Raw genomic sequence first — 26,308 nt, forward strand, 5'->3', positions numbered from 1 at the left:
TTTTATACGTGTTAGGTACCTATACATAATTATAGTTACATGGGACTAATTCAATTTAGTTTCCAAAACGTGTTTTGTACAATGTCCCACACCTTATTACGAAATAAACTTTATTCAAATTGAAGGTCATTCTACAAAAGTATAAAGTGTAACCTTTTATACTTTGGACAGTATAATATGATAAAAAATATATTCGTTGTACCTATTCAAAGTATTCACGTTCACCGATAATATCACACCGAGCTGATCTGAAAAACGGTTCGTCATTATTCATCTAAAATTTAAAAAAAAAAAAAAACTATATTCATAAAATATTGTATTCATCTAATTTACCCTGGCTGTATTCTTTCCCGGATAATAAATCTGGTCTCTCGGGAGAATGACGATAATATAATATTAACAAAACAGAAAGAGAAAACTCGGCGCTTGGTTGAGATGGTGGTAGTGTAGTGAGGGACACTGAGAGAAAATTAAAAGACGGGCAGCGATTACGGGTGAGCCGAGCAAAATTAATGAATGGATTTATCGTCAGCAGTTGATCGTGTCTACTTAGGATAGAGCCGAATGATTAATTGAGGTCAAGTGTTTGGTAAATACGGCCAATGGAGCGCTGGGAGAAATGTAGGTACCTATTGCAAAGACAACACGCTGCGCCGCATAATGACATAAAATACCTAACCTCTAACCGATAATATGGAGCCAATGATATATAAATTAAAACTGTTCTCTCGTCGGATGTTGAATTATTAATATTATGTCACGATATACACATCGTATTATTCTGTATATAATATTATAGTTGGGTTGACTGTGTTCAGACGGATGCAGCAGGCTGTGATTGCAGGTTTATAATAATATCATACATTGTACACATCAATAATAATATTATGTAATGTGAATATACGTCTAACACTGATTTAAATGTTCGCGATAAAAGCATGTTTATACTCATCCCAGCTTAAGATAAGATAGATAGGAGATAACATTGTTTTTTCTTTATACTTTTGGTTTTACGTTTTATAGTACCGTCTTAGTTCCCACGAAAATTCTATTGTCCAAAAGGGGAGTCATTGCAAACACAACAATTTATAATATAATAGAAATTCGTAAATTCTCAAAAAATTCGACACTTTGTATGAAAATACTTTTGTCATAAGTATTGAATGTTGCATTATGTTATTGAATTCTCGATTTTCTTCCACATAGGTAGTCACATTGAACAATCACTTAAGCAGCTCAACAAGACAATGGGTATGGAGCAAGTTAGGTCCTTCGAAAACACTAGAAGCAACTGCAAATAACCATTCAACTAAAAATTAAGTGTAATACATGAAACGATTAGTATATCATCTGTAGACAATACTATTTCATTGAAATTTTATAATTACTTACAGTTTTAGTGTACAATATTTATTTTTTTCAATTGACTCTTATTTGAATTGCTCTTATATCGGTTGAGGTTGACTATATTATTTTCTTTCACCCCCCCCCCCCCCCCACAGTATACCTACTATAAATGGTATGTACTTAGCGACGGGTCCTCGTGGATCACGTCATCGCCTGTAAAATCTGTGACTAATAACAATACAGTAGTTGCATTTATATGGAGGAAACATTGTTGTTGGTTTATCTGAATAAAGATTATGATGATATAAACAAAAACCGGAACAGTTGAATGAACCGCGTGTTATAAATAAATATTTTATGCCGAACCAGATAAGTTTTAAAAATAATATTATGAAAACTATCAGAGAAGTAAATCATATTATACCGAATGATTAAAATCGTAATTCATAATATTATTATTATTATTATTATTATTATTATTATTATTATACTATAGCGGAATAATACATTCTTAAGCGCGAGATATTTTTAACACTATTATAATAATCTTTAAGCTTTCATAAATGATTATTATTATATAAACTTGAATAATATAATGGATCCGTTGGAAACGAAATGAACGCGCACAATAACGACGTCTCGAACACTGCACTCTTTCGAAATGATTATAATGAACACTTTAAACGTTTTCCAGTTACGCGATTATCGGTATAGTTTATACATTTTTCTTCACGGTATTTTTCACAAGCACAAACTCAAATAATTGTTTTATTTGCTTAACCGTCGACGTTTATGTTTAATGAAAAAAAAAAAAACAATACAAATTTAATTATAGGAATATTTTTTATTTTCAATTATATAATATATAATATATTATTATTATTACGCTATTGATTTTGCACACCAATTAAAAATGTAATACATTTCTTTAATTAGAATATAATAATTATTATTTCCATACAGAACGCGTCCATGACCGATATACGCGCGTTTTAATTGAATCCGTTTCACGCATTCGTAAACACATTTCCGAGGGCAAAGAACAACTCGGGGTTTTTTTTTTTTTTGATATAACTAAACACATTAAAACTCGGCTTTCGGTATATAATATTATTATGTACGACATAGGTAGGCACACAACAATATTAAACATACGAAACAAACGCATTTCCAATACACGAGCCGCTGAATACGTTATTACTTATTATTTTAATTTCTCGTATTTATAATAATAATAATAATAATAATAATAATAATAATAATATGTTACAAGAGGCGCACAATACAACTGCGTTAATTCTATTAAATCCAATAGCGGCAGCGCTTAAAAATTCACAAATTTCATACCGCACTAATGTAATTAAAATCAAATTTTCCTCCGTGTAATTTAACTCCAAACCATTGAAACGCGAACACCATTGGACTTTTACATTTTGTTGTTTTTTTTTTTATTTTTGTTTTTTAACGCTCTCTAATTAAATTCCCTGTTGCACTATATGATTATTTGCGTAATACGGTGTATGCAGTTAGATAATAATAATAATATTTCATAACTTTGTTTTGTAGTTCTCGAGGTCTTTATTAGGTACAGTGTAAAATACTGGGTGGTTATCGTGACTTCAGTAATCACACTCGTTTTCTCGAAAAGATAAATATTTTTGATAATATTTTTTTTTTACACAGCAGTCTTCACAAAACAACATTTATGGAAAACATATTTTTGACTATGTTTGTCATTATCAATTTTAAAGGTTTATTTTTTTTTGAACATAGGTTCCTTTTTTAATTTAATTTTCCGAAACAGAATACATTCTTGAAAATTTCAAATCAAATTTAAACTAAAATAATTTTTACTTAAAACTCTTTAAATATTTGATGAGGTAGAGTAGTTGACTAATATTTTGCAGGGTAACCTATGCCTATAACACTCCATTCTTCTGATCAACAATACTTTAAGTACTAAGAATTAATAACTAACTAATTTAATTGTTATAATCACTCCAAAATATTCAATAAAACAAAAATATTCAAAGATATTTGAAGATTCTAGAACTTTTTAGATAATGTGAATTACCTGTTAAAATAATCACCATGCTTGGACTCTATATATTGCCAAATATTGCTTAGTCTGTAAAGATTATATTACAACCTGGTATTATTAAATATACTTTTTTTTAATAGCATAGGTACACCTGACGAAATTAATGGCAAGTTGTAGCTTGTATAATAATCGTAAACAATTTAGAATCACTCTAATCGTATAGGTACAAATGTTAGGTTAGTATGTAATGAATAGGTCCATGTTCGTGTCACGTTTATAGCATGGAACTTCAAACAATGATGTACTAATTTTGTACATTTTAAACTTAATTGTTATCCCAATTTTTAGTTAATATTATCTTGGTTTTTAGTATATTATCCGGAATAAAATTTAAAAGTAATTAATATAGCCACTATTGTTTGTAATTATATTTTGAGTCAAGGGATGATGTCACCAATCACCATTGACTGTATGAAATTATGTAGTTTTTGATTAATATTAAACAAGATTATATAGTTATTAATTGCTCTATTATAAGTTTTGAAACATAAAATAGTTATAAAATACATGTTGAATTTTTCTCATTGACTATAATAAATGGACATATCCGGTTTGGCCGTTTCTACTACTCTCATTACTATGATAATTATTGATGCATGCCTTATTCGTAAGCATTGTAATCATTGAATACGACTATTCTATATTTACTATTCAATAGAATAAATGATTTAGTTTAGTCCGTATGGTAAGAGAAAAAAAATAATTTCATGACAAATGGACATGACCGCTTTTTGCTGTTGGAAATTGTATATAATAATACACGTACCTATCTACCTGCCTGCCTACAGTATACGCATAATAAAATTATAAAACGTTTACAATAATAATATTGACATAATTACAGTTCTGCGAAATGGGAAGGAAAATGTTTTCAAGTTTAGGAAACAGAACACAATTATTTTGTGTTTGCTCAACTCGTGCATAGTTTTTTGGCTGACGGCACACGTCTAGCCGAGTATTGAAAATTCCATCCGGACACGGGGCTCTTACTCGTTTTATGCGGTTTCCGAATTCCGACCTCGCTCAAGTGTCGTGCTCACCTTTCACCACGAAACGGTATGTAAGTTTCTTTGGGTTATGTCGAGATATCGTTTCACCACTCGGACGAGGAATACGAAACGAGTATAAACGATAATATAAAACAAAAACCCTAAAAAAACAAAAATGCCAACTAATTAAAATTATATATAACAAAAAAAAAAAATTAATCCAACCAAGTACGCTGCGGGTTCTCGTGGCTACGACTTCACGGGAAATCGTCTGGATCGACAGCAGACGATATACACGCGACGAGAGGTTCATTATCTCCGAAAAAACGACGTATGGTATGACTAAGCCGGACTATAAAAGTTATACGATAAACCGAGTCCAAAAAAAAGTTTTTATTTTTTTTTATTATTATCATCGTCACTTTTGGGTGTTGTTTTCCGGTTCGATACAAATTCGTTTCATTTCCGACGACGTGTTGCCGGACGTTGTCATAGCAACGACGATACTGAGACATTGATGAGCACGATAATTACACTGATAAGATGGGTCCTTATTGATTTCTCTCAGACCTGTCAATTTGGCCTAGTTATAGAATATTTCCATTTGTTTCGTATTGATCAAATATTCAAATGTAAGATGTGTATTTGATAGTAGTTAAACAAATAATGTTGACATTTCATCAAACACTAAAAGGCGTTAAACGCATAAAAACGGATATAACATATACAATTATACAATATAATATTAACAACGTTTTAGAAAAACTACAATTAAAATAAAACTTAAAAAAACTTAAAATAATTCATAAAAAATATGAATTAAATGTTTTTAAATGAAAATTAATGAAAATTCAACAAGTTTTATTATTTACCATTATTATGACGTAATATAATATATTTTCACCTTTGTATTGAAATTGAGATTCAAACGATTTGAAATTCATTATTTTTTATTTTCTACATTTAATTTGTAATAATATGTAGTATATTTTATTACTCTCACGTGGTTCTTTCAAATAGTTGTATTAAACAAAAGATTGCTTATTTCTGATTAAATAAAAAAACCCTACACCACAACCGTTATAAAAACAATAGCTTCCACATCGCATTCACGTCATGAAGTGCACAATAATTGAATTTATTATTAATTAATTACATAACTTCTATAAATTACTGAAGTTGCTGAACTAACTTTTAATCATGAAAACTTTTAAAAACTAAACCTCCTGGTTAATAAAATCCAGAAAATATATTGATCATGTTGCATTGCCATAAATGTAGGTACTTGCGGTAGAAATATAATAATAAAATATAATATCAGTGCATGCATTTGTTTATAATTAATATTGTAGTTGGTCTATTTTTTTTTTTAAAACCGTTTATTTAATTATTTTTATTAGAATGCACTAAATTTGATTTATGTGCAACGTGACGTAGTCACTTAATACCGTTTAATGTTATTTATAGTTCGTCCCTTATTAGTTATTAGTACAAAGAGTTTATCATCGTTCATACATCTTGGCATATTCATAGGGCTGAATAAGCGCGAATAGACTTTTGAACAAAACTTTGGAACTATAATATATTATGCATACGATGTTTGTTAATTCAAATATAATTTTAGTATTTATTACACACCACGTAGTCGTATGAATAATATTTAAAAACATTTCATTAATGTAACATGCTATAACGGAACTTGTATTTTTTTTAAAACTCAAACATACAACTATACAAGATACAACACATTATTCTGCTTGAAACTTTTTTTTCGATAACGTGACAGTAAGAAATATTATGCTTTAGCGATACTATAACTATATTTTCTACACAGTAAATGTTCCATATTCGTAAGACCTGCAAAATTGTTTATAAATTATTATTATTTAGATGATCTCTAAAATTCTTCTTGAAACAAAAGTGCTAATAAACGCAAATCTCAGACTCTCTATGACTACAGGGATACCAGATAATATTTTTATAGGGTCACTTGAGGTTTCAGGAAGTTTTTGGTGGCATTCAAAGAAAGTATACCTATTAACAAGTAAAGAAAATATCAAATCAACATAAATGAAAACATAATTTAATTCACTACAAAAAAATTTAAACTAATTTCCTATCTGCGGGCCAGATATTATACTTCGTCTAAGTGCCGCCATTTGGTGACCCTCTGCCCCATAAACAGTATGACTATAAGTCGTATCTACCTATATTGAATATATACAAAACGGTAGTATAATATGTACCGATGAATTAACCTTCAATAAATTTTAAATTTCGATCGTCCATCTTTGCGAACTAAAATCATTGTCCACGGAAAACCGCCAAATAATATGTCCACGTGAAATCGATTTTTTCTGTTTCGTCCAATATTTGGTACCTAGGATTACATTGTCGATATTACAACAAACTAACAAACGTGTACACACTGTTTATCGCGTAGAAATTGCACATAATATATATTATGTTTATTTTGTACTTCGCGCCCGAAAACAAAAATCACGAAGCCACCACCTCGTATCGGATTTGAAAATATTCATGATTACGGTTTTGATAAAAAAAAACGTACGATTCTTCTCAACTGTAGAACATAAAAATCCACTATTGGTGTGTTCGAGTGCTCGCGTAGAAGCAACGGCGGACGGTCGTATATATTTAATAATATGATGTATAGCCTATATAGGTACGCAATGCAGTGTTTATATGCGATTCAAGGCAAAAGCCGATAAATATAAACATAAAATATATACCTACCTACGTTTACGACTTTTCATCACAACTCACGCGCATTTGTCGGGTGCCCATAATATTATGTATACACGCCAACCCTCGTCTCGGGACGTTTCTATTAAATGAGAAGTAATCATTACGCACAGATATATTCGAATTTTGATTAGGACTTTGGCGGTGGCAGCGTATACGGGATACCGTATGCGCATAATAATAATAATAATAATAGAAAATAGCGGCAGCCATGATGGTAGTGACCAGTATTTTTGTCCATTATACGCCTCACTGCTGCGACTGAAAATTTTAATAAGGGAACAAACATGAATAAAGCAGAAATATTTGTTGAACATTTCAAGTACCTATTGTTTTCCAAATTATAAATAAAATAAGATAATCAATTTTTTTGTAAAATTTCTGTTTTTTCATATTTTAAATTCTAAGTGGAGTGATGAATCTATAGATTATACAATGATGTGGTTATTTTTTTGTTAGTATGATTGTACGCGACAAGTCGAAAAAATTATCGATTTTCAATTTTAAGTGTTGCTTGTGGTAGAAAATTGAATATTGTCGGTTCAAGATTGAAGATCTCAAGCGTTTATCGTAAGCATCGAGAAAAACAAAAAAGAAATTAAGTAAAGATGGGCATCTCTTATGTAAAACCATTTTTTTATCAAATCGATTTTGTTTTTTTGTAATAACTCAAAAATAAATAAACGTAGATGTAGGTAGTTACTCTTTTTGCAAAATCTTTATAATTTGACCATTTTTTGTACAACATTAAATTTTCAAAATATTATAACTCTTTTTGATTTGTTTATAGATACTTGAATTTTGTTTTTTTCTAGAAAATATTTAAGTTTGTCAAAAAGTTTGAAAATATAATGCAAGGGGTTTTTGAATTGTTGTTAAATGGTTAGTATAATCGTTCTTAAACAAATAGTTTATTTTAATTAATATTCACAGCCGTTCATTTTTTTTTAACTCATCACAAATATATTACCTGACTAGGTTAAAGACTAAGCTAAAGCCAAAGTCCTGAAAAAAATACTGTGTTGATGTTACGCCTCAAATGATAATTTTTGAACCAACAATACGATAAAAATTGATTCGTTCATATTAGGCGCATAAACATCCCCATTCCCCTGGTGTGATGAGGCCCCAATTAACTTGACAATATTTTAAAAGACCAAATTACACAATGTTTTAAATATAAAAAATTAAAAAACATTCAAAATCATACAAAATGTAGAATTTATTCATACATATGGCAAATTGGCAATTAGTATTGAGAAAAAACTATGTACATAACAAAATTAACACTTGGACAGTGCTGCCATAATAATGTGTTATCAAGATTTATACTTTTTTAATATGGCCCTTGGATCATTTATATTGATCATCCGATATATTTGATCAATCGGATGAGTGTTCTATGTGCGTTCGCTTATGTTTCGTCAAATTGCCACTTTTAATAAACAACTTTTCGCATACATCGCAAGCGTACGGTTTTTCACCAGTGTGTATGCGTCGATGTCTCGTCAAATGGCTACTTTCAGAGAATGATTTGTCACATACATCGCACGCGTATGGTTTTTCTCCAGTGTGCATTCGCTTGTGTCTTATCAAACTGCCACTGGTAGAGAACGACTTGTCACATATATCGCATGCGTACGGTTTTTCCGCAGTGTGTATGCGTTGATAAACCGTCAAATCACTACTTTGGCGGAACAACTTTTCACATACATCGCAAGCGTATGTTATATCGCCAGTGTGTGTGCGTCGATGTTTGGTCAAATCACTGCTTACAGAGAATGACTTGTCACATACATCGCAAGCGTATGGTTTTTCTCCAGTGTGCATTTGCTTGTGTCTTGTCAAACTGCCACTGGTAGAGAACGACTTGTCGCATACACCGCATGTGTACGGTTTTTCGCCAGTGTGCATTCGCTTGTGTGCCATTAAACTGCTATTTACAGAGAATGACTTGTCACATATATTGCATGCGAACGGTTTTTCACCAGTGTGCGCGCGTCTATGTCTCGTCAAATTGGTACTTTTGCTAAACAACTTGTCACAGACATCGCAAGATTTCTTCTCCATTTGTCCACCGATGTGTGAGCAGTCTGCTTCTATTAGTTAATAATTTATTTAAATGTAATTCTATTTCATACAATTATTGGGTTATTATGCTGTTTATAATCGAATAGAATTTATTGTTTTCACTATATTTTTAAGCCAGTACTTGTTGTATTAATCTTTAAAGTTTAAATAGAGTATAGGTACTATGCTCAAAAATATTATAACACAACCAATTTTATAAAATCATTGATTTATTTCAAATTAATAAAATTGTACACAGTATTTGGTATATAATACTCTTAGATCATAGTCTTTTAATTATTACTTGAGAATCAGTTTTGTAATACAACTACCTGCCAGTAATCCGTTGACAGTGCAGCCTCGGTGACCAGGAAGAAATTTTTTTCTATGTACGAATATAATAGTTTTGTAAGTATACAATTATAGATCTATAAGATTTATTTAAACTAATAGCTCCTTCTTCTTACTCCTTCTCGTAGTAAGTATATTAGTAGTTCAGAATATTGGAAATGGTATTTTGTGCCAATTTTAGTACTTGTAACAAACTAGCGCCACCAAAAGCTACATTTATAAATAATACAACACGTAAAAACATTGATTTTGGTAATCTGCACCACAAATTCAATTTAAATTATTGTAATTATCTTGATAAATTAACTAAATTAACAGCATTCATACTCATAATTATTACATAACAAGTGAGTTAATCACATGCACCAATCACAATGAATTATAATTTTTAATATTCCTGATTTTTACATATTTTGTTATTAATTATTATTAAGTAAGTATTAGTAAGATAAGATACATACAATTAGCTTACATCTTTATCTTTATTTATGTACAATTTAATATTTATCATGAAATATTTTTATTAAAATTAAATTGATTAATGAATAAACTACATACGAATAATCAACTATTATCAATTATTTAAATTTGGCGAAAATTAAAAATGTTATACGTACAAGATTACGCAGATAACATAATGGCATAATAATATATTACTTTTATAAAAATTTTTTGTAATGCAAATTGCACAGATGCCCTCCTTAATATTATTAAACTGAATCAAATCTCTTTTCTAATTTCTGTTGTATAATAAATACAATATATTTCATAAAAACCAACGCCGCCACAGCGAACGGAGTGAATCTCCATCATTATTATGCATATTAGGCGCGTATACCTACAACACATTTACCATGAATAATAAATCGAAAACGTGTCGGTAATTTTCCAATAGACATATTATCTGCAAAATGTTATGGGTTCGTCTATATGTTATACCTTATATAGACTTGCATTATAATATTACCTATGGCGTGTTCAGCGTTTAAGAGCACTTTGAATCGAAACGAAATTACAACTATTACAAACCAAATTGTTTGAATAGGTAATGTCTACGAATTGCAACGGAATACAGTAGGTCGGCAGGTACTCGGTATATTATAATGTTGTGTACACACGTCACACATAAATTGAATAAACACGCAACAAGCTTGCGCTTTACTCGTAATGATTTTTATTATTTTTTTTTTTCACGTACATCATAATTATCACGTTGTGGTGTAGGTATTATTGCAATAGGTTTCGTGATTTCAAAGAAAATTCTATATAATATTTCGATTTAATTTTACTATGCACAGAATTATTGATTTTATACAGAAATAAAAATGTAGCGTTATTAAATACTCGTCTTATCATATCATAATTATTTTATACAAAATATTGTCAATATCTAGTTAGTACGATTTTTAAAAACAATACGAGTTTTTAGCCAGATTTACAGTTAGGTTTTTATTCGTCATTTTATATTATTATTTATAATATTCTACCTTAAAGGTTAAATGAAAAAATAATTATTATATAAAATAAATTATTTTTTGTTGAATACACAGTCATTATATTACAATACAACTATAATAATATCAGTTGTAGGCAAATAAAAAAATAAATACAAATTCGCTTATGTAATTCCAGCTCTTAATTATGACAATACCGTTCAAAACGAATGTTCGCTTTGAAATTGAGACATTTGTTGTATTGTGAATGCCTTGCAGTGTTATTATAATATGTTTAACTAGAATCTAATAATAATAATTATATTGTAGTCATTTGTTTATTATTTTCCTTTACTAATTACTAGAATTCAAGTAATATATAGTAACATAATATTATACTACCTAGTGGTTGTAGAATTCAAATTAAATTGCACTTGTGTTCTAATAATGATATACATTATTATATTATATAGTGGCACTATAATAATAGTGCACAGTGAATACTAATTTGTGAAAATTAACATTGGCTTGCTATGATTTTTGAAGTTTAATCATAACAATAATTTTGTATTAAGTGTATATTTGCCGTTAACCCGGGACTTCGTTATAAATCACTTTAATAAACCAAAACTGGGAATTTTTTTTTCTATAGTAGGAATGGAAAATCGTTTTTGACGTTAGCATATCGACATGAACTAGGAAATCATTTACATCACGTCCAATCGTGGTAACAATAATTTGTATCATGAAAATATTTTGGATGTTTACCCAGGGTTAGCCGTTTGTCTTAATTTAGTACAATAAAATAACGAATTAGATCAAAAGTATCGTATTCCTCGATATTATAATATATAAAGGTCGTATTAAAATTGATTTTGCGCCTGACGTAGCTTTAAACGCGAAATTCATAAGAGTCTTAACAGCTATGGTATTAATGTATTACAACACACTATTTGTAATTAATTATTTACTATGGATACTTGGTAAAAACTTGATATGGGGTGTTAAAATTATTTTTCTCGAGAGAGGCAAAATTAGTTTATCGTTACCCACACTAAACAAATTGAGAATATTCAGACGTCTGAATACGTACTGTCATACTTACGTAATTTCACATTGTATGAAATAGTTTGTATTCATAATTTTGTTTATGATTTTAAGTCATCGTTTCGTATCAGTGCAACATTCACACATTAGGCATTATCATCATTATATTGTACTACTTCTATGTTGGGATATAACTCTGAGAATATAAATTATTAAACAACAACATTGCGCTTCATCGAAAATCAAAAACTTTTTTTGAAATAATATTCTGTTATTAACGTAATAGCCGCTAAAATCTATTGAAATCAGTTGGTTGTAAACAATTAATTCGGTAAATTCGTTTGTTTGATTATTTCTTTATAAAGTATTTGATTTACCTATTCTTGGAGCGTACATGTACGCAATACAAATTAAAAAATTTAACCTACGAAATCGTAAATTATATACCACATAATTATGATGTAAATAATACGTATAGTTAGATATTTTGGCATAATATTATAGGTGGGTATTTTATATTTCTACTATAGGTTCATATACATAGGTACCATGAAAATCTAAAAGTAAAGTACCTAAATCGTTGTTACTGTTTGCATATTATACAAAACCACAGAAATCCCTAACTATAAAATACTTTTGAAATATAAATAAAAACAAATTATGAACAAAATAATGATAATATTACTATATGTTCAACTAAATTAATTAAATAACAATAATTTATAAAGCCACGATAATAGTAGTAATAAATCATCATGTTTGTTTTATTTTAGGTAGAAGTAAATATCATGGTAGAACATATTATGTGCAATATTGTGTGCCTACAACTGTATAGTACGATGTATCTTATCTAAAGCCTTTGCACGGTTAGGGTTTCCTCGTGACGATTTATGGTGAGCACCATGCCTTTGACCACTCCATTACTACCACAACAAGCAATAAATATTTTCCACAACCGAAAATTCTAAAACAACCCATTGGGTGGGCATCGTTATGTATTGACCTACGATAGTTTTAGTTATATCCAGGGTACCTGTCATCGAGCACCAGAGTGAAATATAATATTTTAAATAGGTAGTTTATATTTTTATCGTACCTACTGGAATAATTTTTATAATTATTAAATCCTAATTAAATCACCAGAAAATCGAGTAACCTCTGTAATTACAGATGGATTCTTATTTAATGACCACGAGTTAAGATAGTAAGCCAATTCATAAACATTATAATATTATCATACAAATTTAAGTTTAAGTTCCCTCGAATGAACGTAGGATAGCATTTAATGTCTAACTGTAGTTGAACATATTTTACTTTCGTGAGATCTCGTATGCCACACATTTTCAATTCACGAGCACTCAGAAAATGTGTGTGGGTACTGGGTATAATTACCCCATTCAACGTTTTGAATTGGAAATCATAAATGTTTAAGTGGTAATGGCAATTAGTATTTAATAACGCGCACGTTTAAAAGCGTGTACAATATATTTTATGTACACCAAAACTTTTCTGCGAGCTGTGCGCAGTTTATCAGACATCGTCTTTCATACGTTCTACCCATAATGGTGATTAATAATATGATGGAGATACTACGATGATCATTATTGTGTCTAACGGTTCTAGGACGAGTTAGTCCTGTCAGGTAAAACTTTATGTAGGAATATAATTATACCTGGTAATAATATTTTAGGCATACAAACTATAAAATATAGTACCTGTATAATGTATTGGTGCGTAAATATAATATTACCATTTCTGAAGTTGCATGGCACCGAATGCTTTGGCGTTACTGATTTGCATCGGTGACAGACCACAGCCGATCGGGTGCATGTTTTAGGTTCAAATGCTTAGAAAAAGTATGGTTTAGAATACAAAGATATTGTGAGAACATTTATATTTCAACAATTTCATAAGAATTGTAGTAATAATACCATGTTTCTATATCACTTATCACTGATAATTCACCATTAATTACGTGCCTATAATCGTCAAAAACTAATTGTTAATTCATCAATAATAAAATAGTTATTATCCGATAAACTAAAGTAAAAAAATTTAAATTATTAAAACCAAAATAAAAAATAATATAAATATATGAAAGAATAGTGAACTATTCTAATAGTATTATGATATAAATTAATTTATGAAATCTAGTATCCTTGAATATTAAAAGACAATATTAAATATTTTTTTAAGAAAGTATAAAAATATAACCACCAAAAAATGTTTAATATGGGTTACGAAATTTTTATCAATATTTATCAATATTGTACTGTAGATTAATATTAAAATTTAGAGATTTATTCTTTATATTTATACAGTGCATGTACACGTATAACATTACAAATTTGTTTTTATTATATAAATATTTATTTAGTAGAAACCATAATTTATTTATTTAAATTTAAATTTAATACCTAGAAAAACTTAACTTATAAAATGAATTACTTATTAGTATGTGTTTTATTTATATTAGCATAATTAAAATTTACGAATTTTTATTAAAATTTATTAAAAATAACGTACATAAATTAGGCGGGTACCTATAATATAACAATATATGTTTTAATAAGATTTTATTATTCCAAGACTCATAATTCTGAGGGCCATTCTAATATTAACACTAAATTATCAAACGAGATAAATGACTACTTTAATCAACTTAACGTTTTAAACACGGTGTGTCTTAGCTTTTTTTCTTCGAGAAGCTTTGTGGTGCTATACATTAGGGCTTACTAGTTTGTGTTTTTGTGTTGACCATCATAAAAAAAAGCTCTAAAAAAGTGAAAATGTTGTAGGTACATTAAATATCTCTTCGTAGAATCCTTATCCTGGAAAAAAAACAGTTTTTCCATACAATCGTGCGAAAACCAACCCTAATGAAATTGGAATTGCTTGTAAAATGTATTTTCGTTTTTATTAATTTTTCACTCAAGCCTAAAATTGAGTAAACCAGGATCCTTTGAAAGCTGATGTGTGGCTTCCACTCGAATACTTGGCTGCCGATAATAATATTTACAATTCGTGTGGTGTTTCCGAGATAATAGGTCCTGACGTCCTATGGCGTGGCGTGCATTGGTGAGACCCGAATAAATAAAACCCAAAATTCCCTAGTCCACTGCTGTATTGGCTGTTTTCACCGACCAGCCTTTAGCGGCGAAAACATAATATAGAATAATACTTCGACAACTACTATTAGAATACAGTTCTTAATTAAAACATTCAATTGTACTTCGACGGCGTACAAATTGGTTTTGGAATGTTTAACAGTGGTTTTCAATTGCTAATTTCCACCCAACACTATTGAACAGACAATTATTACTATTAAAATTACTGTTATTGACGTTTTTGTTATTATTGTTGCTTATTTGTTCAAAAAAACATTTTTATATTTTTTATACACCTATTGATTAAACAAAAAAAATTAAATTCACATTTTGATATAAAATATAAACTACCTAGATATTATGTATAATAACGCTATCCCAGTCTTCGATTTTGGCCACACATTCCTCACATCCCTCTCATTCCTTCTAACTCTCATTCAATTACTTGCCTTCTGTACACTCCAACACAACCTCGCACAATCTATGCGATTCCCCATCTTATTTCCAACTACCCGTTTTAAATATTCCAACATCCCCTTCAATATCCAAAATATATACTTCACCCAGCAAAAAAATATTATATTCCCTATCTTATCATTATTCAACCACACAGTACATAAAATATGTAACCTAGCTCATACGCTGTAACATTTATATTTTTTGTTTCGTATATTATTTATTATATCATGATATCATATTAATATATTATATTAAATTAATATTTAATATTATAATCTTGTAAATTTATATTTATTCTTTAACTGTTGAGTTTAACTGTAGTAAAAATTTTAAACAGTAATAAAAAAAAAAACAAAAAATAGTAAATCAATTACGCACAGCCGGTGTTTTATTTATAACTTTTGAAATACTGGAAATTTAATCTGATAGATAGACACGATATCGGCACCGGTCTCAAACTCTTAATGCTTTTAACAATATACCTACGAGTAATTATATATTATTATAAACTCGTATAATACACAGAGTCAAATATCAATTGATTAGTCGACTTATAATGTGATCATAACAACATAGATACATCACTGTATAAAAAGTGAATATCATTGATAGCTGGTATTTTATCGGAAATCTAATCCGAAATCTTATACGGTACACATATATATTTATAACTTTTTTAAGTGCGCAGAGTATAAAATATATTATTTATTACTTACAAATGTTACTTTATACGGTAGGTTAATAAAAATTATTATATGGGTATATATTATGTTTTAAATTACGATATTTGAGAAAACTAAAATTATAATAATAATTGATCGGAAGCGGTTTATCGTGCAGTTAAAGCATAATAAAGCCGGGGTTTCTTAAAACAACAAAGACTTACGAGTTACGATGTGTGTGTATAAATTATAAACGTAAAACAATACATAGTATAAAATAATATTTCGTTAGTGTACTGCTATTCTTAAAGATTAAATTACATTTCACAGAACAGAATGTCATGTAGGATTTTTACAAGATTCTACACGTGCAAATTTGAATTCAATTAAAACGAATTGAATTTCAGAAACGTCAACCAGTGTCATAATAATTTTATTTTAATATTATATTATATCAATGTAGGCACTTTAATTACAATTTTGTATTTAATGCTAAAAAGAAAATTAATTATGTACGTTCTAAGCATCATAACACATAATATTAACTACCTAAGACACAGTTAGAATGATAAATCATGTATTATTGAACGGTATTTTTTGTTTGGGTTTCTAATATTTTGGTAGTTAATAACATTATTGACGTTTAATAAACACATTTTACATAAATATTATCATGCCCTAGGGCAGAATTGAAACTCTCATTAAATAATTTACATCTTATTCACAGATTTATACTTGTTCATCGAAATCCCTATTAAAATTAACTATAATCCTTGTTCTATGATTTTACTATGTATTAGAATCTTATAAAATATAGTATTATATTATATTATATTATCTTCGTAAAAAATAATACATTCAAACCTTAAACTCGTTTGATTCAAATCATGCACGATGCAACTTAGCGTAGATAATCATAACATCATAAAATAATTTATAATTATGAGATATAAGGTATATGACGTATACAACATTAGTCAGCAGAAGTTGTATGTTAGACAGAATGTTCGTATCTGTATAAATCACATTAAAACCACAATTTATAACAATTTATATGACAAGTTGTTCATGTCAGCGGAGACGAGCATCATTCAAACTCATGATGTATAAATCTAGGCTTTTGAAGCCCCCAAAAAATAACAGTAAAATGTCTCGATTAATTATATTCACATATTGTACACAATTGAACAAAAACGTCATCTTTCACATGATAACAATATCATATTGTTATAATATATTGAGTATTTGAGGGTGATGTCCAATAATACTAAGTAAAAACATTAAATAATTAATAATATGATAGATGGGTGTTCTGCCGATAAATTGTTTTACCAAAACGTGATGCATTTAATTGCACAACACCGCAAGAGAAAATATTATATTCAACAACTAATATTATTGTATTGCCGACTAACTAGAATTCTGTGATTTATTGGTTTTCTGTCAACAAAAAAAAAAAAAAAAAATAATAATAATAACAAAAAGCAAAACATGACTTGGAAATACGAGTGTGTCAAATTATAACATAGCAGCCAATGAAACGTAGGTACATAATATTTTGTAATCAATAAAATGTGTGCAAGTTCAACGAGGGAAGAGAAAAAAAATAAAGCTTAAATTACGCGAGTATTGCGTTGAAATCCGTTTTCGAAGGTCTTTGGGGGTAGGTATGCAATGTATAATAAATAATTTGTCATTTTGAAAAATAAAGATAAACGAGAGGTGGAACGCATTATTCCTGAGTCGAAGTGGGTGGAGTTTGGGAAACGACTGCCACACACTGCTGCAGCGCATAGAATTTTTTTTTAAATTTTTCTCGTGGATAATTTTTTTTTAATTGAATTATATTTTGGTACTTATCCAATGTCATGCTATTTACATTGCACATTATATTTTTATTGATCAGCATGCGCCATATTCCGCATTCTCGTTATCTATGTTTGCTCAAACGCAAATAATTAGAAGAATTTTGCACTACGCAAAAACTTAACAAGAGACTAGTACGAACATTTTGACACGATGTTATAATAACAATATGCCAGATTACCAGGGCACTGGGCAGTCAACTAAAGATAATCTGGTGACAATTAAGACGTAATTAACCCACCATCAAGAGAATATAATATTAAAAAATTTTTTCCTGTGCTTAAAAAGAACTGTAATAATTAGTATAGGTACCTACCTAATATTAGACTATGGATATTTTATTTATTTCAAAAAAATGTTATCAATTTTATTTTGGACATTTTTTTACTTGGCATTTTATTCAACACATATAAAAGCCGTAATATAGTAGAAACCCTAATTGATCCTTTACACTCTTTTTTTTTATTATAATATCCATAAAATTAATTTTAAATTAATATTCCACAAAATCGCTTGCATGGAGGAACTTGATAATCATAGGTAAATAATTTAGAAAAATATTCAATGAATCTCGTTATAAATGTTTCATACAATGTATAAATAATTGAATGATCAAACAAATCGTGTAACGACTACATCGGTGCATTGTACCCGTATAGTTTTATGGCAAATAAAAATTTTAATAGTAAACTAGATACAATTATATGATTTACACATCGGCTGATGGAAATAACGTAAACTTATAATATTATTATTTACCTTCCCATTTACATGGTCAGCCCACTACTGGGCCAGTTAGAAGCATTTAGTTTGTTATTACGAAATTGTGCAGAAAGTGCGCCACTACAACTGTAATTACAGCTCAACGAACAAATTTAAAAATACACATAGGTACATATATTTTATTTTATTCGCGTGTTCCTAAAATATTTCAACACGACCGCTTCACATGAAATATTTCATACTTAAAACCCTATATATACTGCTATCGCAGTCGGATGCTGTGCGGTGGTGGTGGCGGTCGCGATCAGTTTTATCTGTTAGGGACGAAAATGATTTAATAACTACTCCTACATAAGTATCGTCGGCAGCTATATAATAATATAACTGTGGCCGGTGGTATATATATATACGGAATAACCAAGTGGAGATTTACTCAATCACCGGTGTAATAATAATAATAATAATAATAATATTATAATATCGTATAATACAACTATACAACATTATAATAATATTCTCTCTATACGATAATGTGCATGTTTTCCTGCAGCGTACGAGTAGGTAGTAATAATAACTATAAATAATAATTATTGTACATATAACTATAATATTTGTACTTCAGTTAACACCCCGTGAGTGTGGTGTGTGCTCGTGAAGTGTCCAATACGCCTAATCTGCGTACCTATCACAAGTGGTTGCAGTATGTACTTGCGTAGATCATATTAAATATTAATATATTATTCCAAACACACGATTTTATTGTGATATGAGTGTGTGTGTTCCGATGTAAATATGTTAATTATATTATTATTATAATTATAACAATACACAGTGGGTTAAACTCGTCCGCTTGTGGCCTTCGGGATGCTAACCGCGGTAACAGCACAAAAAAAAAAAATCAGTCTGCATAAATTTATATAATACCTATAAAAAGAGATGATAATGTATCACCATTGTATTGTCCCGAATTCTTTGAAAAACTTGAACTCAGTAATGTGCTTGGAATTATTTCATGGGCGAGATGTTGTGTATTGACGAAAATAATATTATCCATCGAGTGAAAACTACATTATTTTTTAAGAATGGACCCACACGGTTTTAAACACTTAACCGAATTAGATTACAGATAGTGTTGAAAACGATTATGTGTCTCCGCCGCCTCCTAAACATTCAGCACAATATGAACTCGACCGGACGAATAATGTTGGTACATATTCAAATTGTGTTGAATGACAGATTTTTTTTGTTATGAAAAGCGACAATACCTTACTGATCCTTAATGTATTATATAATAAGTATTGAGACCTACGACCGTCGCACGTTGTGTTCGTGTGCTAGATTATAGATAAATTTTGTTTTACCATATTATAAGCATTTCACGGAGATTAATTACGTGATAGTTTCAAGTAATTATACTACATGTGAGTTTCTCAAGTATGTGGTAGGTATGTATTTTATTGTTCATAATATTTAGAAGTTTCAAAGCAGCCGCTGATCGCAATTTACGACGGATATTTAACGACCTTTATTTGCAGAAGTTTGGTTAAAATATTTGAATCGTGGAAAGTGTTTTATATACAAATAATAATTAGAATTTTCAAATAATCAATTTTAGGGATCAGTTGGCTCCTGTGGTTCCGGTATATACGAGACTCCATTTTTTTATATGAACTGATAAAATATTATAGCATGTTGTCATGCCATATTTATTTTAGGTACTGTTTTTTTTAATTATTGGTTTTTTTGATTGTACTGGTTATGGAGAATTTTTGTTTTACCAAATAAAACTAATTACCATAAAACACATTAAATTTGTTTATCCTTTGTAGGTTTCATCACCGATGTTTGCTGGGTTTTCGAATTATTGCCACACATCAAACCACGGACAAGGGTAAAATCAAAATCCTCTATTTATGGCTTAGAGTAACTAAGTATCGACTGTCACAGAATTAGTTTTAGTATGGGCAACAAATTGATCATTTTTCCAAATTAAAATTGTTTTACGGTTTCCAAAGTTATAAATATTTAGAACAGCGATAATAAATTTAAGTAATATTCTTTAAAAATATTATCGTTGGTTACGTGATCAACTGAGAAGTTTTTAGATGGAACGTTGCTCACAAACATATTATTACTTTACTATTTTAATAGAACTCAGATAGTGTAGGAGATTATATGAGAATGTATCTGTTTGTATTATACGTTTCTTTAGATTGAATATATCTACAAACTCGATTCATACAATAAATTTGATTTTACCTATTATAAAATGTGTAGTACAACAGTGCATAATTATTAGTTTTATTAGTTAATTTATAAGTGCAGTTATTTTATTTTTATTTTATAATACTGGTCAAATTTATTAGATATAATTTTATATAGTACAACGATAGAAATATATACAGTTAGTAAATAAACATAGCTGACTAGTACCGAAGAAAAAACGAAGAATTTGTATTTCTAATTATAGCAAGAGGCGAATAATTGAAGAGGTAAGAAAATAAGTAGACGAACAGAATGTTATATTATGTAAAGGTATAGAATAACAAGTGGTGACAAGGAATATTACAATGTACATGAGATAGTAATTCAAGCCAGTCTCGATCTTAGAAGAAAGAAGGTTGATTAGAAATGAAATATTTACCGAGTGTCTATGACCCGCAAGACTTTTCATGGAACAAATACGTTGTTCTGAGGATAAAATTAAGGGGGAAAAATATATTATGTAGTTGATGCACAGTATAACGAAGGAATTTCCACCGCAGTACCACTCTTTTTTATGCACGATATGAGCAGTATCGGAATAAGGGTTCCAAATAATAGAGCCATACTCTAGGATAGGGTGAACTATATGGTATAAAAAAAACATTAAGTGGAGTAATCAATTCAAATTTAGTAGATACATGATGAATAAATCTAATAAGTGTGAATACTTTACAAAACATAATTTGGAATAATTGGAAAGGCACTGAGTCCTTGTCAGAGTAAAGCCAAAGTTTTGACTGGGTCAGTTATAATTTTTACATCAATATTAATAACGGATCAAGTTTAATTAATAAGCGTATTATGCGAAAATAAGTTATAAACGAGCACTTGGATATAGGTATTCAGTAGCAGGCCCAATATTTCTACCCAAGTTACTAGAGGTTAAATGTCATTTAGAGTAGCTAATAATCATAAGTATATTGAAAACTGAGGAAGACTTTCATATCATTGGCAAAGACTAGATTTTTTTTCTTTCTGAAGAAGACGTGGCTGAGTTAGCGAAAAAGGCAACAGTAATGAAGAGAGTAAAGAAACTTGAATAACGCTAGAATATAAGAGAGTTATGAATGATCATAGTATAACAAAAAGAACATTTACCTATTGTACTATATTGGTTATGCAATCGGTTGAAATGAAGCCACTAGAGAAGAGGTTTACCAATACCTATGATATACAATGTAGAGATAGGTTATTGTGACCAACGCAGTCAAAATAATAAGTTAAATTAGTGTAAATTATAAAAGGAATTGTCAATATACCTTATGTCCGTGAAAAAGGATACACATAAAAAGTAAAGTCGCTGTGCACGCGCAAAATACCATGGTTAAAACAATTTGTAGGTCATAGGAATTTATGATCCAAAAGTTTAATCTCAGGTCCCACAAACAGATTTCAAAAATATCTATAGGACACTGAGTACTTTAAGTAACTGAGTTTTAGAGTGTACCCCGTTTTTCTGGATACATTATATAATATTACAGAATAATGTAACCGTTAATCTGTCTGGGTGACCCACTCTGTTCATAAACATTAATATGATATATAGTGATTGAAACAAAAATTGAGTTTAGCACAAATATATCTAATAATTTGGGTAAGTGTCGTAGAACAGTAATAGGACGGTAGTTTGTGACATCTCTAAGGTCATCCGATTTCAGAATTGGTATAATTGATACGAGTTTTAGAATGGATGGGAGAATACCAGAATCGATCGAACGCGTAAATAGAAGACGCAGAGGCTCAGCTAAAACGTTACGAAGTTCGTACAAAAATACCATCCAGACCCACTGACTTGATATTGCGGTGAGCATAAGCTCCAAGGTAAACATCATCATTCAAAAAATGGGCATTGGAAGAGAGATTAAAGTTTTCGATAGAATGATAATGTTGTATGCACATTAGACCATGCGTTTTATTCATTTAAAATATTCATTGCCATTTAATATACCTATTTTAACGAAACATTATTCAACACATTAGCTATCACATCGTGATAAGAAGACATTATAATATTAAAGCCGCATATTAATCGTTGTTTATCTATGCTTATAGAATTACGCAGCCGTTAATTACGTCGTGTTAATATTTAATCATTCAGCCCAGTAGGCACCAGCCACAAAATATGTCATAAATCATAATACTACGTGACACTAATTCTGTGCGAGTTAATACATTTTTTTAGGGGGAGTGTCGTTCTCGGAAAAACGTTTAAATTATGGTTACTAGTTCGATTTTTTTTTTAGATTATGAGCGGAGCAATGAACGTATTGATTTTACAATGATGTGTTTATGTGTGATTTGTTTCTGTCTATAAGCCCTTTTTCCCAGTGGAAATAATGCTTTGATTTTCAACTTTAGCATCTTTTCTGATGAGGAAGTGAACATAGTTGTTACTTTTAAGAACTCAAATTTGAAAATTCACAGTACTTTTCGAAAGTGGCTAGAAAAACAAAAAGGAACACTAAAGAAAACCAGAGGATTTTTACGCTAAACTCGTCTTCGACAAAAAAAATTTATTTTGCTTTTTTAACGTAACTAAACAACTTATAATCATAGATGTTTTACATTTTCAACGGATTTTTATATTACTATTCTCCACACACCTTAGATTTTCCAAATATTTTTTGAGCTCTTTTTGAGTTGTTTATAATTAAAAAATGTTTTTATAATATAGGCTGACAGATCGTCTCCGTTCAGAATCAGTTTTCGTATACAATGATATTATAACATCGTTGAATTAAAATTGAGCCCCGTCCATTACAGTGACTCACTTGTAGTACACAGTAGAGCAGTATCCACTTTTTTTTTTGTATTTAATAAAATACATTATACACTTAATGGTTTTCTCAGTAATTGATTTTGGGGCTTTTTTCTGCAGCTCTTACGGATTCTGCGGAGCCCTACCCGGTCACCGCAATTCTATCAAATTATTATTATCACAACGATACGAACGCGATCAATAATAGATAATTTCAGATTATTGTCACGACGAACACGTCGAAACACGAACGCAACGCAGCGCGGCAGCGTCTCACGATATCGACACTCTAAAAAAAAAATATAATAATTTATAACAACACTGACCTGTATGATTGACGCATAGCAATGCGACTGCCAGTCGTATAACAGCACGTCCGAACACGCGACCGTTCATTTTGTCGGTCAGAGCGTACTCTGCTCAAGTGGCCGTTTGGGTTGCACGTCACTGAAGTACCGACATTACGTCGTCGTGCACGCCGAGATATTGACACCGATCAACCAAGCGAAAGACTGAAACACAAAAATATATGACCCGTGATGAGTGTAGTTACGAAACGTACCTAACATTATTATTATTACTATTGTAATTATTTTCGTTGTCGTTGTTGTTCTAAAATGGATCTGTAGCACACTACGGGAGACGAACGAAAAAGAACCAAAGAATTTCTAGGTTAGGTTTTTTTTTTTTTTATAAAAACAACTCAGAACGGATATTTTTTACCCCGTTTATGGACTTTTTCCTTACACTGGTTACTGGATAGGTATGTGTCCCTAATAGATATTAATGAGTTGAAGTTTAGGCAGAATAGTGTATATTAATATATTATTGGTGTTATGGCACAATTTGTGTCAAAATAATAGGTAGGTATATTGTCTGTTTTACTGTCGACTAATACAATTTACAGAACATAGACACATTTATTTGTAAGTATTTTAGTACAATGTTATCTATATTGTAGTCGTAGCATGAAAGCTGTTATCGTTTTTAAAATATTCACATTATGTGAGTCACATGTACTGATGTACAGATATGAAAAAATCGATATGGAAAATGTAAAAATTAACCTATTTATATACAATTTTTTTTCGTTTTTAGTTCATTTGTACACATTGTTTTGTAATATTGTATTAAGATTTGAGTCCACCACTTTTTCAAGAACCTATACCTCGTTAAACAGAAATATTGTATAACCTGACTACACGCGATAACGTTTATTAAATATTTTACTTTAGGGCAATTTTTTTATTGTTGTTGTTTTTAACACATTCCAGTCACTGTACATCATATTATTATCTACCGATTTTCCCATGAAGCCAGTTTCACTTGAACCAAATGACAACCAGACGTTGCTGATAACAAGACACACTGATAGATTACCACTGTACATTTATTTTAGATACACACACAAATACCAGCCAAGCATAGGATTTCTGTATCCTATCCTTCGCCATATAAACTGTCCACTCAGGTCTGACTTGCGGGCCATGGAGTGAAAAAAAAAAATAAAAACTATACACCTAAAACTGATATTTACACTAACCGATTCGCGTGCTGAATAAACCAACAACTATTTAACGGTAAAGACGACTAATAACTATACTAGACGCTCAGTTTTAGAATTTTACCCACACTTTTTCATATAGATAGCTACACAAAAGCACCAGACGCGTGCAAGTGTACAACCTATGTATATTTACCTTTGAAAACAATGGAGTAGCCAACTGGCCAATACACGCGGTTCGGCGGCCGTTTTATGCTAAATTCCCCTTTTGAACAAACTTATCAACAAGATAATTATAGCCGTACAATGGTGTGTATGGACACTAGACGGTGTAATAATATTATCGTACGATATCCGTGCTTAAACATAATATCGGCTGAACGTACAGGCATCGGCCCATCGAGAAATGACCAACCACCACGCACCCTTGACCACGCCCGAGCTCAACTTGCAGATGTTACGACTGCACAGCTTTGTTCCGATCGGAATCCCATATTATATAATTATATTGTAATACTGTTTTTGTCCGAATAATAATGGCGCGTGTTAAGCGTATTAGCAACCGTTTCGCAAACCGACGGGACTTCACCGCATTTCGAGGCTTTTTGCATTGCTTTGTTTAGAGTTTCTCTGTTCCAAGCTGATTGCTTTTTGCAGGGAGTATAATGTGCAGCCCGATTTGGTTCATGACTGAGAATTTTTTGTTTAAAATAAGATTGGTCGATATTTCGAGGGATTTACTTGTTATATTTTACATACGACACGAAGCTCATCGTGCTGTATAATACCTGTTGTAGATAAAGTCATATTGTATAGAGGACATATTATTCTCACCCGATGCCTACTTAGCCATTTTCGGCAGG

The 26,308-nt window shown here is 30.1% G+C and overlaps 2 protein-coding genes across 4 annotated transcripts in view; both read right to left on the reverse strand.

Annotated features, from left to right (window-relative positions):
• Positions 1-26,308, reverse strand: part of LOC132935546 (cell adhesion molecule Dscam2-like) — a 320,534-nt gene that overhangs the window by 276,360 nt on the left and 17,866 nt on the right. For all 3 annotated transcript variants that reach the window (XM_061002141.1, XM_061002142.1, XM_061002140.1), the window contains exon 2: positions 24,268-24,453. In XM_061002141.1, the coding sequence (XP_060858124.1) occupies positions 24,268-24,337 (70 nt within the window). In that variant the 5' untranslated portion in view covers positions 24,338-24,453. The remainder of the gene's footprint in view (positions 1-24,267; positions 24,454-26,308) is intronic.
• LOC132936031 (endothelial zinc finger protein induced by tumor necrosis factor alpha-like) lies at positions 8,584-9,270 on the reverse strand. The gene is made up of 2 exons (XM_061002692.1): positions 8,936-9,270; positions 8,584-8,851 (listed from the first exon to the last, which is right to left on the reverse strand). The coding sequence occupies exons 1-2, from the start codon at positions 9,268-9,270 to the stop codon at positions 8,584-8,586; spliced, it is 603 nt and encodes a 200-aa protein (XP_060858675.1).

Source organism: Metopolophium dirhodum, chromosome 1 (assembly GCF_019925205.1).
Source record: "Metopolophium dirhodum isolate CAU chromosome 1, ASM1992520v1, whole genome shotgun sequence".
Taxonomy (NCBI): Eukaryota; Metazoa; Arthropoda; class Insecta; order Hemiptera; family Aphididae; genus Metopolophium; species Metopolophium dirhodum.

Excerpts from the sequence above, each read along its gene's own strand:
- LOC132936031 (XM_061002692.1), bottom strand. The coding sequence starts at position 9,270 with ATGGAGAAGAAATCTTGCGATGTCTGTGACAAGTTGTTTAGCAAAAGT. Across the intron at positions 8,852-8,935 it reads CATCGACGCACACACACTGG|GGAAAAACCGTACGCATGCG; the intron begins CGATATAACATA and ends CATACACACTGC.